Raw genomic sequence first — 16,245 nt, 5'->3', positions numbered from 1 at the left:
AAAGGAGCAGCATTTATGATGGAATTGATTTGTGGAACGTTAACTGTCTTCTGATCTCTTTAAAAATTCACTGTAATCCTACACTTTTCTCTTCAACAAAATAATTAAAATGTGTTCGTCATTGTCAGGATACCATACAAACATCACAAAAAAAGTACATCTGCATCCCATTAGTGATATTATGCGTAATGTGTAACAAACACTGTATCCAAACACTTCAGCATCCTGTGGAGACAAATGTTTTTGCAGTAACATCATTGTTGAGACGGTGGTTAACAGAGTGCTGCTGACTCATGCCAGGGGAAGTTGGCAGCCAGGGGGATTTTTGCTGTTATTTTAAAATGTCACCGACAAACACAGAGACAGAAATCTATGGAAACATACATACACACTTCTGACCCGCTGTGACCCAATGCCGGCAAAAATAGTTACAGTACTGAGTCCTGAAATATGGTGTTATATGACCTATATTATGGTGGCAGGTCTGAGGACTCAAACGTATGACACACTGAATGGATAAGATAAGAAAGTTAAAATTGCTGCCGTGCCACCAATCCCATGATCCTATACTTTTCATTATGTTGTTTTTCCTCTCCATACTCAAGTTTTATTTTGTTTCAGGCTCAGTTTATAAGGTTCTGCTTCATGTTATCAACCTCAGCTGTAATTTTCCAGCATGCATCAAACTGAATGCTTATACACGATAGGTGCATTGAACATCATTTTTGGTATCCCACATATCCTTAATATGAAATGTTATGTTTACTGCCTCCGTTTACTTCATCTGTACAGTCACATAAAGAGACAAATCTGTAGATGGAGATTAAGAGCTGTTCTTCAATGGCAAGTTACAAGAAATGGGGGAAAACAAGAGAGTTGCTGCTTGAAATATAAAGTTCATCTTCTCACATCTGGTCCCTCATCATGCTGCATCAACCTTTCTCTGACACATGGGGGAAGTGGTTGATGCTGCTGTGCTTCATGTCATTTGCAGGCTGAGTGACTGTGTTACTTGGTGGTTTTTTTGCATGCACCGTTTGAGACCCTGTTGGCTTCTTCTAGGGTCTGATCAGCACTTTGGTAAGATCTAGGTTTTTGTTACTCCAGTGCCTGGAATTGGTGTGATCCACTGGTTTTGCATTTTCAGAGGAATGACACTCACCATGTCAGTGCATATGTAAATGTTGTACTATGGGATGCATGAAAGATGCAACAAGGTAGCTTGGCTACTTGGCTATTCACAAATATGAATTAGAGTAATGTATCTGCCGTACACCCCCCCCCCCCCCCCCCCCCCCGTGTCAGAGGAAAGCTGATCCAGGGAACAGACCTACTGTGATTAACAGTTCCACGAAATCATGCGTCCTTATTCAGAACTGATGTCTTTTCCTGGATTAGTTTCACTTGGATGTTTCCATGTAAATCAGTTATTGTTTTATTTAAACAAAATTCTTTTAAAAGATGTTTTGAAAAACTGCAGCATGCCTTTAATAGTGGCAACTGCACAGCTTAGATACAGTGTAATAATGATAAATAAATAAACAAATAAAAAATACTTCAGTTGATGTGTGACAAAATCTGAGAAAATATTTTTATAGCATTTACAACAGAAGAGGAACATTTGTGTTTATGGATTAATGAACCCATTGCCTAAATTAGCTGTAAGTACAAATTTGGTGTTAAACTAGCCAAATGTTTGATGTGTGCACAAAAAAAAATAATTGGATGAATGTAATTTAATTTTGCCACCTACATTCCATCTAAACAAACCAATTAAAGTCAGTCTGTCCTGATTGTGTTATTTGAACACAACATAGATTTGCTGGTGATATGTCGTGAATATTTATGTTCAATTAATTTTATTAAATTAAAATGTTTGTACGTACTTAGACTAGTCAAATTACGTTACGTTAAGTATTTATCAGTCACCATAATTGTGCTTTAATTCAACAAAATTCAGCCTTGTTGTATGAACTAATATAGTTTTTATCTGTTATATGATTCATGAAATCTTTTAGAGTTCTTTTTATTGAACTTTACAGTTCTACAAATTTAAAAAGAACATCACCCCCCCCCCCCCCCCCAGGAACCCTATCTCCCGCTGTCACTCACTTGAATAAACCTGCTCTACCTTATTTTCAGTGCAGTATATTGTACATAATTAAAAGACCATTAAAAAAATAAATAAATAAATAAAAAATAATAATAATAATAACAACAACAACAACAACAACAACAACAACAACAACAATAATAATAATAATAATAATAATAACAGTAATGATAATAAATACCAGGACAGAAAAGAAGAAAAGAAAAGAAAAAAAAAAAAAATTAATTAATTAAAAAGTGAGTCTAGAGAGAAAAAACATAAGTACATACAAGTACATACACTTGTACATACACACGCATAAACTCATACATATACATATAAACATACATATATATAATACAATAAATTTGATAAAATAGAAAACACCCAGAATAGACTGTTATACTAATATCAGTCTTGTTATTTCAATTAGTGTTGTTTTCATTGCTAGTACTAGTAAGGATTTATTTAAAATAATTAAAGGTTCACTACTTAGTGGCCTGTGGCTTCAAACTTTACATTTTTTTTCCCTGTAGTTTGCTCATTTTGTGTCTAACTCCGACCTTTGCATAATTTTGAAAAATTCTAGAAAGAGGTTGAGGGGTTGAGGAGAGGATAGGGTGGCGGTGCACAGGACAGCTACTCTAGGGGTCGTGGCCTTGTGGCTACAACACCAACCAGAGACAGAGAGGCTGAATACAGTAACATCTAGCACAGACAGCTGCTGCCAGACTCTCTGTGTCTGTGTAAAATACTGGAAACAGAGAAGCACTGGAGGCACAGAGAGACCGCTGGAGCTTTGACGATCAGGAGAAGCACAATTATGGTCCTTTTTGAAAATGTTTCTTGTGTTGCAGCTAGCTGAACTTTATGCTGGAGGCTCAGAGAGGCTGCTCTCTCCAGTGTGTGAGAGAAAATAAGTAGATGGTTTGCAAAAAAATAGTGTAAATCCCATGACTGATTCTGACTGAGACTTGAGTGTGAGTAGAGTGAATGCAGCCTGGGCCTGACTCCTCCATTAGCCAACCTCCTAATCAGAGCCAGGCAATAAATGGCACCTGTAAGTCTTTGTCCTCCCCCTCCTGCCTCATGCCCTGTCTCTGCTGTGACTGCTCTTGTTTGTCTGCACCAGTTTTGTGCCAAAAGCACCTCTTTATGCACATTTTTTTTTTTTTTTTTACCTGTATTGCAATTCTAGTTGTTTTGTTTTAGCAAGTGAGATGTGTTGGCTGGCCAGGTACAAGCTGACTTCCCTCCTGCTCACCTGCATCCATTAGAGCCCAACACGTGTCCTCTGCTCAGTTTTAGTTTCTTTAGATTTGCTTATGTTGGGCTGTGTTTTAACTTTGTATTATTCACTTTTAGAAGTCATATCAAGGCCTTCTTTTTTTTAGTGTAAATTGAAATGAAGTAATTTTATCCACCTGGTTTATTAATCACCTTCCTTTTCAGCAGCTCCAGCCCCTGCTTTTTATTGCTTATTATCAGTAAAATTTCTTAATTGTGATAACACGTCTCAGAGTTTTATAAATTTAAGGCATTGTTACATTTAGGTAACAAAAGCAACTGATGCAATGTACATAGGACTTCTAGTTACAGCTTATCTGCAATCCTTGTTCCTGGTTGGACTTTGAAGGGATAAAACACAAGATACAATAACGTATAGTGTTATTTGAAAAGCAGCACTGTTTCCAAGACTCCCACTCGACAACAAGGTTGGAAAGGCTGAGGGAGGTCGGCCACCCAGCTCAGATTAGAGAGCATTAAACCCCAGGCGGGCGACTCCAGTATCAGGATCATTTAAAACAGTCAGTAGTGTTTTGAGCCATAAATTAATTAAAAAATATCAATATTAATGCCAGCACTAATGTGTTACAGTAATGTAATTTATTTTCAGTTCAAAAATACATTTAAGCGTGCAGTACCCTTTTATAAGTGTTTTGTGGTCTGAACAAGTTTGGACATACAAATAAAGACTGCTTTGTTCGTAGTAATTGTATCTGTTTCTTCTGAACGCATAAATAATGTTGGTTTGTTTGTATAACATGTTAGCCATTAGTTTATGAAATACAATGTGGCACTATGATTCCTCCAAAGTACGATTTCTATTGGAAAACAGTTGCATAAGAACAATACAGACGTATGTTTGTTCTACAGAGGCTGTCATATGTATTATAGGATTACACAACCATGAGGGAGTATGGAAAGCAAAACTATGGAACATTCATTGTAAGTCTCCATGGACAAAGGCATCTGCCAAACAAATGTAATGTAATTTAATCACAATGGACACAGTTAGTGAGCCACAAGATGATCCTGCTACAGCCTACAGCAGGGGTTTTCAAAGTCTGAGCCCTCTCTTCAGACAAAGCTAGTTAACAGATGCCTCCCTCAGTTTGCTTGCTTAGTTTTACTCAATTCCTGGATGGTTTAAAAGTATTTCTACAGTTTCTGACTGTGAGAAGAACAGTAGAAGTCCAGAATGATCTCTTTCACCAAGTCTCACACATTTAGGCTTTTCTGGTGTATGAAACCTCATGTGATATCATTTTGATAATTAATGTAATACCTAATGAAGTGCCTTTTAATTCTCTTCACTAAGCCTTTCCTGAAAAAAAAAATTGGATTAACCCCAGGGAGGCCTGCCTCCCATTTTTAAAACCTCTGGCTTACAGTAAAGGCAGGATTTAGATCACACAGATGCCAGCAGAATCTGAAATGACACAGCACACCAGTGAAACTGTAATTTAATCTTCACACATTGTAAATCCACAAATTAGGAACCAAAAAAGATCTTAAATTAAAATGCTGAGTAACTGCAACTGGAGAGCAACCGTTAACATTCAAACCACAGTGACTGCTGTGGCGTAAGGTCAGGTCCACTCAGCAAAACTTGGAAAACCGCATGTAGTGCAGAGACGCCAGAGGAGGGCAGCAGAGACTCTAGCAGCAGTGGTGGGAGCGCACAAACTCATGGTGCTGGTCCCTCTGTCTCTTAACATGCTGCAGTGTCACCACCACCACATGCTGAAGTGTTAAAAATCAACAATGAATGGATGTAAATAAATAGAGGGGAAAAAAAGACTGCATTTTGGTGTCTGATTGCAGACATCAAATATTGAATTATATATTATTACATTATATCAAATTCATATGTTTTATGGGAACAAACTATAAAAATGACTTGCTATTTAGTCTCCAAATCTGTTGCTGCCATTTTGTATTGACTGTGAGTACATTTCATTGTTTGCTTGAATGGAATATGAGTGTACTTTGCCACAGAGCTGCATGTACACTAATTTGTCTTACATGCCCTTTCTGGCCCAACTGACCTCTGCCTACAAATTGTGAAAGCAACCAGACATTACCATGTAGTCACCACTGAGCTTGTACTTATGTTACAGCTGTGAACGTGTAGTTCTACATCCCAACATATAATTCATAGAATTATAAGATGATGTAAAACCGCTATGAATAGAATAGTTATGTGATTATAGATTATTTCACTGAATTGTTGTACATTTTTGTTGCAGAAAAATTAGACAATCTTAGTTAAGGGAAAAATTCTACACATTTCATATGGATGTCAAGTCCGTGTTGATGGTAACTGTAGTCAAATGAAGCATTTAATTCCTCAGTGTGTGCTATATTGACCAATAAAGCTGAGTTATCCTGCTTGGGGAGCCATGCAGCAGTGTCTACATGTACCAGGATGCGCTGCATGTGAAGCTCTGTGACTCCCACGCCCATATGTGGCCATGTAGCACCACCCCTAGCCTATAGCGAATACTTTCTTGGCCAGAACATAGCTTTATGTGACAAAAATACTCATGTAGCATGCCTCCTGGCTCCCCAGAGGCTTAGACTAGAACTACTAGACTGTAGTTCTTCCTTAATATCAGCTAAATCAGCGTGACATCACTGCAGCAGGTTTTGCAGCAGGAGAACTCAGCTCTCTTGGTCAATATAGCTTTATTGTTTTAATGCAATTTAGCCATCAACACTGACTGGACGTCCACATGAAAAGTACCAAAGTTTAAGATTAGTGCAGGAGTGTAAGTATTCCTTTCACCCACTCATCTGCGGATGTGCAGGGGGAGAGTCTGAAGGTTGCACGGTGCATTGCAGTCTGCCACAGTGATTTTTGTGATACTACCACCAGGGCGAGCCAAAGTCAGATACAAATTCTACACACGGTGGCTTTAAAGATACCATCATATTTTGTTTCAGTGTCTATTTGACATGGTGGATATGCAATTATAAAACCAAAACTTCATTTGGATGTTTGCGATATAAATACTGCAGTAATAAATTGAAAACACTGGGATGGGATCCAGCTGTATGCGGTCGGCCTAAAAGTTGTGATGCACCTATAGTGAAACACTTACATTCCCTGGTTTATATTAAAATTGTTTTATTATGTGACTTAAAGTACAATAATTACACACTTCTTTAATAAAACCACACAGGGAACTATTTAACCATTTAAAGGCAAATAGAGGCCAATTAACTTCCTAGCATGTAGGGCAGTGTATGTGGTGCTGCATCACATTGTCTTGGGCAACCTTAAGAGGGCATTTATCATGTTTTATCTACCACAAAGGCACCCAGGAGGGCACTTTTGACCTTTTGCCTTTACTTTGACTTGACACAGTATTGGTGTTATTTTTATATCACTGGATTAAACAATCCTCTTTTGGGTTAATTCACCTGGTACCGTTTCTGTGCTATATCGACTGGACTCTGGGTAAATTTTAAGCCAATGTTTTTAACTGAAATGAGAAGCAGGGAAAAAAATGTGTCAAACATTTGGAGCATGTTCAGAGCTTGGTGCGATTCTGTGGGACAAGGGAACATGACGAGACACGAAAGAATAAATTTCCAGGTTTAAGTGAGTGGGACTGATATTTCCTGTCAAATCTGCAATTTTAATAAACTCATCTGTCATTGCACCAAAAGCTTTGTCATGCAATTCCGATTCTCTGTCCACCCCCAAGTTCTTTGTTGATACAGCATCTTAAAGTACTACATAAAGTAGAAAACACTGATAAAAACTCATCTGTACTAATAACACACAAGAGAGATGCTTTCCAGGACAAATATTACTCATCATAGCTTGTTCCGATATAGAGCGTCTGTGTGAAAGTGTATGTTTGGCGCAAAACAAAGATGTTTCTACTGGTTTAATTACCACAGTGGTCTCCCCCAGCTTGTAACCTTGCAGCTCCAAACTGCACTCTCAGTCATCACCTCTGCTTAAAATGACTTCATTACCCCGTCTGTTGTCAGACCATAAAACCAGAGCGACCCAAATTCTGCAAGCCTTCCTACAGGAGAGCGCAGCGTCCTCTGGAAAACTCAGCTCATGTTGCCCCGCAGAGGAATGCTGTTGGTCCCATAAAGCTCCACAATGACCAATCAACCGTAATTGTAGCCTGAATTTACCGTGGCACCACCCTTGCCAGTCTTGGCGGCCTGGCTGGCGGCCATTTTCTTTTTTCGAAGGCCTTAAATCCACCCCTGCAATTTCAGCTCCCTCTCAGCGAACTCTGTCATTGAAGGGTCTTACATGTATTTGCTGCTAAAACGGGACAAGAATGAGCTTTGATGGGGTTATTTCGGGAGCCCTTGCAGAATGCGTGGGACTGAGCAGTGCCACCCAGCTCATTGTGTTGCATCAGTCTTGAGGTTCCTTTAGCCCTGCTGGGGAAATCATTTGCTCAATATCGTGTTTTTTTGATGGTGGGGATATTAACATGTTTATGCCAAAGATACTCATAGTGTCAGTAGTCTTGCAGAAATAATCTTGTTCTTTGGTGTATGTTGCCTCATGTTGCAGTTTCACCACTTGTTTGGTATTATCCATGAGTCAGTTATTGCTAAAACTCCCAGTGTAAATGTTGTCTTTTTTCATATTCATATGACTTTAATCACAACCAGAAGAGCTGATTTAAGCTCTAAATTTGCATTTAATTTGAATAAAATTTTGAAATTGAAACCACACACTGAATCATCATTGGAGCAAGCATGTCACGTGACAAAAAAGTGTCCAAATGTCATTTCTTTCTTTTCTCTTTTTGCTGTCCTTGGCTCTCTGCAAACCCCTCCCTAATTCCATAGTACTGTCTGAGGCTTCCCCTGGATTTGCAAGTGGTATGAGTCACAATAACCATTTAAAAGGCTTTCTCATTAACCAGAACTTCCATCTCCATGTGTTTGGGCCACTACAATTCATGTAGTGTTAAGTCTGTGAAATGCATGTCATGCTGCTCTCTCACTGTGTCTTGGTCTTGCTTCTGCTCCGTCCGTGTTTTACGGCGCCCACATTTATGCCGGAGGGAGAGAGCTCTCCTTCCACAGAACCACAGGTTGACTTGAAGCTGGCCACTGTAAGTGCATAATTGCATGAGCTGCATTACGAATGTTTCAGATTGGAGTGCATGTGCCTTTATTTTCTTGTACAATGCCGGAAACATGCCAATTTGAGTGTTTTTTATTGAGAGGTTGTTGCAAGGATCCGTTCTCGCCTGTGTGTGGGATTTTTGTGATTATGTTTATATTTATTTTTTGTTTTTGTGTGGGTGGGGGGCGGAGGTAAGTAACTGCACTGCCCTCGCAGTCCTTGTAGCTAGTATATTGCATGCTTAAAGAAGATTATATCAGCATCCTCATTTTCATCTCTCCCTAATTTTACTTTCATGAATGTATTCTTGATTTTCTTTGGAAGGACTTTTTGGGAATGACAATCTGCATGGGAACTGTTGCTTGGAAAGTTTTTATTCAGTTAATTGTTATGAATTTTAGTTGTAATTAGAGAGGTTGTAACTGACAGTTGATGCTGTGAATCTGATCATCCAAAGGTGTAGATGAGTAAGGTTATTTAGTAGTAATGAATATCTACTCATTACTACTAAAGTGCAATTTGATGTATGCTTGAAAGTATGATCTATAATGCATGCTAAAAAAGGGAGCCCTACCACAAAGGGAATGCAACTTTCTACTTTGGAAATATTTGAGCTGTGCAGGACCAGGTAATTTAACCTGCTCTTCAGTGCAAAAAGATATCTGACGTGGATCTCAAATGTGCTCATAGGAATACCTTCAGCAGTACTACAACCTGGAAATAGAGCCTATGGGGCGCATGAAGCGGAGTGGGCCCTCCTTCACCTCGAAGGTGAAAGACATGCAGCTATTCTTTGGGCTCAATGCAACAGGTGCGCTGGACTCAGACACCCTGGAGGTGATGAGCAGCCCTCGATGTGGCGTTCCAGATGTGGAGGAGTACAGCCACATCCAGGGGACACGATGGAACAAAAATGTCATAACTTACAGGTACGTGGTCTTTAATTGTGTTTATGGCATGGCATCATTAAATACTCAGTTCTGATTGGTCAATTAGAGCATTCAAGCTCTAAATAAGACTGCTGCTATAAATAACAGACTGCTGCTTTAAATTAATAGTTGGTGTAAAATAATTGATTTTTTTAAAGAGACTAGCTGTATAATAAGTAGAATAATGTACAGTGAGCAGGTTGATATTGTGAATTACTACATGGCTTTGTTAGATACTTGATTCGACTCTGTGCCTGCATCACCCTGTCAGGGTTTATTTCACAATAATGATCTGCTCATTGTACGTTATCCTACATAAACCCATTCAGGATGATTCAAGTTCTGCATGACTCTACCGGGGTTTATTTTGATAAAATAACCTGCTCACTGTACATTATCCTTACTTAATGATCAAGATCTATCATTCTATTTACTTTTAAAGTGGAGTAGAATTACAGTCTGTATACGAAAGATGTCTGACCGAGACTGAACTTGCAAAAAATAGAACAGTCTGGTCCCCAAAACCGCAAACCCCACCACTACGTGGGAAACATTTTGAGGCAGCAGGCAATAAAACTTTTGGCAGAAACATGGAATAGCAACTGTCACAAATCATTATGGTTAACAGATTTCTGGGTTTGGGACTCCTGTCTTTGAGAGTTATTGTGAGCTTGCGAAAGTGCCAAGTTGACCCTACATGCTTGAAATTATGTAACACTGTCTGAAATGTCCTTATCCAATTCTTTGTGAGTTCTGCTTGAGGCACGTCTGCTGGATTAGATGTAGAACAAATGCATAATTTAAGAAAAACTAAGAAAAGCAGCTATTGTCATTGTTTTTTAAATGTAGTTAAAGGTCCAGTGTGTAAGATTTATTGGGATTTAATGGCAGAATATGACAAAGATGGAATATAATTTTCACACATATGTTTTCATTAGTGTAAAATCACCTGCAAATAAGAATCATTCTGTTTTTGTTACTTTAGAATGAGCTGTTTATATCTACAACCCTACCCACAGGGGGCTGTTGCAACTACTGGAAGCACCAAGTCACATTTTCCCCTACAACCCAGCTGCCTATCTCCCTTTCAACACCTCGTATTCTGTCCCCACAGTCCACATCAGCCACACATGCAGCACCTCCCCTCCCTGACCGCAGGCACTTCATTACTGTCATTTTACACCAGAACAGCCCAAAGATGAATAAGGCAGATTACCACAGATTGCCATTAATTTTCTGTAGACGTTTGTGTTATGATAATTTAACAAACCAAACCTGTCAACGGGGAAATAAAAGCCTGGCAAGCCGGAGAGCCCTGCAGGTGTTAACATGCTGCTGTGAAGGTTTGGTCTGGTTGGGTTTAGGGATACGGTTACAGTAAGGTTAAGGTAAGGGGAAAGAGGTTGACACAACACCGGGAACAAAAATGTGTAGCTTATTCGCTTTTATCCCAGTCCTTCCCAGTTTGCAGAACCAGTTAGCATCATAAATGCTAAGCTAAGTAAACGTTAGTGTTCAGCAAATGCTTGGAAGGGTATAGCCAGTCAGAGTAGATAGGCATACTGGGTCTGCACTTCCAGCAAGTTACTTTAACCTTCCTCAGAGTCTGCCATATTGCACCAGCATGTGTTCACAGTAGCCCAGAATGGACAAACCAAACACTAGTTCTAAATAGAGCCCTTCGTGTTTTGCATTAGTTTCACAGCCACTGAAGTTTCTCCTGCAAGCTTAGAAGGGGAGTGTGAGATGAGTGGTTGATTGCACTCCACTAAATGTCACTAAATCTTACACACTGGTCCTTTAATTCCCAAAAGGCTGTATAACCATATACATAGTAGTCTACATGTTTTGTCATCTGTGAACTTTGACTATTATTCTTCAAAAAGTATCAGTATAGTTTTTGTGCCATTAATCATTTCTAAGGGTGTCACAATTCTCCAAATCCATGCTTCTGTTGGACTTTCAATTATAAGTTCATGATACCATTCAATTTTTGATTAAAAAAAACCCCATCAGCACTGACAACTATACCATTGATAGATTATTTAGTTCCCACCTGCAAAAACACACCAGTCGGTCAGGGAAGATGGCCTTGTGGGTTACATGTATCCTAATATGTGGCGTAGACTAAAGGGTTTCTTGTAGGAAGTGAGTCTCTCCTTGTGCCAGCACATTGCTGCAGACACAGAAGTGCTTAATATGAGGGGTAATTAAACATAAATCAAGGAGGTTTTAACTGGTTATGAACCAGTCCCAATTCAATATTGATGCCTCCTACTGACCTACTTAAGCAAACAAGACTATTTGTGAGAAGACGTTTGCTCTTTCTGTGAAGTTACTCTTAATGCCTGCCACCAGGTCAATGTGGGAAAAATAACGGAAGAATCACTGATCCTAAATTGAAAGCTCATTTTGATCAATTTTCAATTTCTATCAGATTCATGAGATTTATTCGTCTATTCACAGCATCCTGTGTCTTGGTCTAAATGTTAACCAATAATGTGACATGTATTTTACTCACTGCTGTTGCAGAATTGGCAGGTACACCAGAGATTTGCCTCGCAGCACTGTGGACTCTCTGGTTGAGTCAGCATTCAGCATTTGGGCCCGAGCCAGCAGTCTGACGTTTGTCAGGTCACACACCCGCAGCGCTGACATCATGGTGGAGTTTGTGACCAGTGGTAGGTTTTTCTTTCTGTTTTTCTCGCAAGACAGGAATGGACACTGGGTATCTGGAAGTAGATTGAACAGCCTGAGTCATGCTCACAGAGTGAAAAATACACTTTTCAGTGATATATTTTATACGATGTAAAACACAATCCTGTGGATATCATACGGGGAGATTCAGTAGTGATTTAACTGCTTACCGAGGCAGCGTCATCAAACACTGGCCGCTGAACTTGATGCTCATTTTGATGAGGTGAACAGAAGCCTGTAATTTTCTCTTGGCATGAAAGAAAATGGTTTTCTCTGTGGTTTCTGTTTCATGTTTGGTCTGGATTATATTATGAAGAACATGGTGACTTGTATCCATTCGATGGACCCAGAGGCACACTGGCTCATGCTTTTGGTCCAGGGTTGGGCATGGGAGGGGACACGCACTTTGACGACGCCGAGCACTGGACAGCAGGAGAAACAGGTGCTGAGCTGAATCACACTGGCACTCCACAGTGATCCAGAGGGAATTCGACAGATACCTACAAAAGACAAAATCATTCATTTGGATGCATTTTCTTTGTGCCATTGCAGGTTTTAATCTGTTTGTTGTAGCTGCACACGAATTTGGCCACGCTTTGGGCCTGAAGCACTCCAGAAACCCCGAGTCCCTGATGTATCCGACCTACAGAGCCTCCCATCCAGCCAACCTGTTATCTAGGGAGGATATAGCAAATATCAACGCACTTTACAGTAAATCTCTGTCTCTTTACACTAACATTACTTACATATTTGACTCCTGAGTGTTTTTAATGAAGTGGAACCTGATCTTTCAGTTTATGCTGATGTGTGCTAGGTCCGGTCAGAGGACGCCCAAATTACTTTTCAAGGTACGGCTGGAGCTCTCAGTCAAACCCGTGGCTGCCAGGACCGCTGTTCCCTCGACTCATGCAGAATAAATGTGATGAAGACCTGACCTTTGACGCAGTGTCAACTCTTGGGGATGCCACCTTCTTTTTTAGAGAAAGGTAGTCAAAGGTTATTTTTTTAGTATCTCTAAGTTATTCATCTTAGGAGCTGATGGTTTACTATCTGTCATTTACCATGCAGTACATACATATTAAATGACATCCTTTCTCTGTTGTGCAATGGTATCAGTACATTTATAAGGTTAGGATATGTTGTCGTTCAACCACATTTGAATTTTAATTACTATAGTGAGTCTTCTCCATTCACAATGCTGTTAAGAGATTCTGATTCTGATTTTGGTTGCATCCAACAAACATGTTTTTAAGATGTAACCGACAACGTTTTTTTTCTCACAAGATATCTCTGGATTAAACATAATCAGCAATCTGACATCAAAGAAGGTTCCATCACCAACTTTATGCCCAAGATTGAAACCAGCATCGATGCTGCCTTCTGGGTGCCTCGCAGATCCACCGCTTATCTCATTCATGGTAACTGTTTTTACCTGCAACAAAGGTTTCCTCGATCTCACTGAGTCACTGTAAGCTAGTGATCCTTTTCCTTGTGTGTCGACAGAATCCATGTTCTGGACGGTGAAAGGTTCTCTTGTGAAGGGAAAACCTCGAGCACTCAGCCACTTTGGGTTTCCAGCCTGGGTCCAGGACGTTGATGCAGCAGTGCATGTAGTCAAAACAAGACGCACCCTCTTTTTTATGCATGATATTTACTGGAGGTGAGGCAACAAATGAACAACTTCAATCCAATAACTATCAATTAAACAATACCTCTACTTTTATATACTATAAGCACTACATATGGCAATCCTGTCATCATAAATAGACTTGTGACTCAAATTGGAATCAGCCATGATAGCAACTGTGCTCACTTAAAGGAACATTCCAACTTTTGTTTGCATGAACTTACAGCATTGGATGGGGAGATGGAAAATCAAGTGGTACTTTTCAGTGTCATTTCAGTTAATAGCATTGGCAGCATGCTGGTTACAGACTTATTAGGTTACCATTAAACTGTGTTTGAGAGGCTTGAGGGATTTGTTAAGTTATTGATTATAAGTTATCAGTAGTTGAAATGTGACACTTGTCTTGGACTTGTAAAAACTAACTTGCGGGCATTTCTGCTTTCCCACAGAACATTTAACTTGATTCTGAGGCTGATTCTAGTGAACGGTTTAAGCTGTGCACCACAGGCACGCGAATACTCATGTTTGGCACTGGAGACTATCTTTTTTCTTTTATGAGGACAAGAAATTGTCCGATATCATGAATTAGCAAACGCAACATGAAACATTTCTGTAAGTGTGCTACTGATCGAAATAAATCAAATTATATAGTACTCTTTTTTTTTTAGCCTGAATTAACTACTTTTTTTGAAATTATGTGAAATTAAATGAAAGTGTAGTGGCACAGCCAAAGCAAATCACAAAGCACTGGTTGATGGGGACTTGCACGTTAAAGAAGTTGACTCAGATCTGACTGAAGGATTTCGTTTGTCATTTAGACCTCACACAGAGAGCAAAGGGCTCAGTTTGGACTCTGAGGTTTGATGACGTGATCGTGCTAGTAGCAACCATGAACAAATGTTTTGTCTCAGCTTTGAAAGAACACGTGAGCATGACTTCTGACAAATGTTGTTTATATCATGTCTTTTCAGTTACAATGAAAACCGAAGGGTTATGGATTTCGGTTACCCAAAGTACATCATCGAGGACTTTCCAGGAATCAACACAACAATAAATGCAGCTTTTTATAAAGAGGGTGAGCCGGTTGTATTATTCTGCACTATAATGTACATTTGCAATTTAAGTTTAGTTGTTTGTTTACTTAAATCTTTCTCAAATATAAAAAATTTCCTACAGGAAGCCACATAATATACATATAAACTGTAGTCAAAGTGGGTGATGTTCTGATTGGAAGATGATTTAGTTTATTGCTGTTTGTAGCTTAAAGATATAGTTCACCCAAAAATGAAAATTCAGTCAGTATCTATTCACCGATTGAGGGTCTGGTTTATTTAGTTAGTCTGCAAAACACTGCTGGTTTTTCACAGGGAAACACTGTTGCAGAATCTCCCAAACAATGTAAGTGAATGGTGACCAATTTTCAAATGTAAAAAACAACTGGAAAAAAAAATATATATATATATATATAAAATGCCTCCATACTGCTTGTCTGACATTAGCCAAGTCTCCTAACACTATCACACCGCACACACCCAGTTCAGACAGTGTGCATGTGAACATGGCTCCATGCTAAGAAACTACAGTTAAGATTCAGGCTAAAAACATGGTGTAAATAACACTTTTTTAGTCAACTTGGCATGTTGGGGCTTTAGGAAACTTGGATTACACCAGACGAGCAGTATGGAGGCATTTCATGTTTTTATTCTGTTGGTTTTTAAATTTGAAAACTGGCCACCATTCATTTCCATCCTTCAGTTGGCACGGGGGTGAGTAGATAATGACTGAATTTTCACTTTTGGGTGAAATATCCATTTAAGGGGCATTGCAAGTTGTATTAGTAGCACAGGAATGCTAGTTTACACGCAACATCAGCAGTGAAGTGAAGTTTTTACAGAGTGTGTGGTTCCTCTCTGTGATTGAAACCATATAATTACCCACTTGAGCACTGAAAGTCTTTCCTATGATACTGTATACTGTCATTTCAAGTGTGAGCAAAAGTGCATGTAAGCTCAGAAAAATGCTCATCATGGTCATCATCACCATCAGCTGTAGCAGCAGCACCTAACAAACAAAAACACTCTAGAAAACACAACATAATAAAAGTTAAATGTCACCATGAATCACTTTGTTTCCTGCTTTCTCTCGTCTCAGGTTTCATCTACTTCTTTATTGGACCACAAGTCTACAAATATGACTACACCCAGAAACACATCGTCGGGGTTGAGAAAGCAAATTCCTGGCTCGGATGTTGAAATACTGTAAATCCATGAACATGCAGCAAGGAAAATTATCTGTGAAAACCATGATTCAATCAAATCACGAGAAGAAAAGAAAAACACTGTGCTTCTTCACTTTAAGTGGCGTTTTATTTATCAGTAGACGTTTTTTTGTCAAAATAAAGAATTACTTAAACCTAATACAATGTAATATGTGTTTTTATGTATCCCACTATAAGGAGCCCCTAGCATTTGCTGACTAGTATTTATGGTTTGTTTAG

At 39.2% G+C, this 16,245-nt stretch overlaps 1 protein-coding gene across 1 annotated transcript; it reads left to right on the top strand.

Annotated features, from left to right (window-relative positions):
- The first annotated feature begins 9,198 nt into the window (after positions 1-9,198).
- On the top strand, positions 9,199-16,037 carry mmp20b (matrix metallopeptidase 20b (enamelysin)). Its single transcript, XM_084717239.1, has 9 exons — positions 9,199-9,424; positions 11,957-12,105; positions 12,438-12,563; positions 12,674-12,832; positions 12,936-13,107; positions 13,406-13,539; positions 13,625-13,781; positions 14,720-14,823; positions 15,900-16,037. Exons 1-9 carry the CDS (start codon positions 9,225-9,227, stop codon positions 15,998-16,000), a joined length of 1,302 nt encoding a protein of 433 aa, XP_084573365.1. The 5' UTR covers positions 9,199-9,224; the 3' UTR covers positions 16,001-16,037.
- Positions 16,038-16,245: the final 208 nt, after the last annotated feature.

Source organism: Lutjanus erythropterus, chromosome 4 (genome assembly GCF_056507025.1).
Source record: "Lutjanus erythropterus isolate fLutEry1 chromosome 4, fLutEry1.hap2, whole genome shotgun sequence".
In the NCBI taxonomy this organism is placed as follows: Eukaryota; Metazoa; Chordata; class Actinopteri; order Lutjaniformes; family Lutjanidae; genus Lutjanus; species Lutjanus erythropterus.
This window is presented reverse-complemented; position numbering and strand designations above follow the sequence as displayed.

Excerpts from the sequence above, each read along its gene's own strand:
- mmp20b (XM_084717239.1), top strand. The coding sequence starts at position 9,225 with ATGGGGCGCATGAAGCGGAGTGGGCCCTCCTTCACCTCGAAGGTGAAA. Across the intron at positions 12,106-12,437 it reads GGTGGAGTTTGTGACCAGTG|AACATGGTGACTTGTATCCA; the intron begins GTAGGTTTTTCT and ends TATATTATGAAG. Across the intron at positions 13,782-14,719 it reads ATGCATGATATTTACTGGAG|TTACAATGAAAACCGAAGGG; the intron begins GTGAGGCAACAA and ends ATGTCTTTTCAG.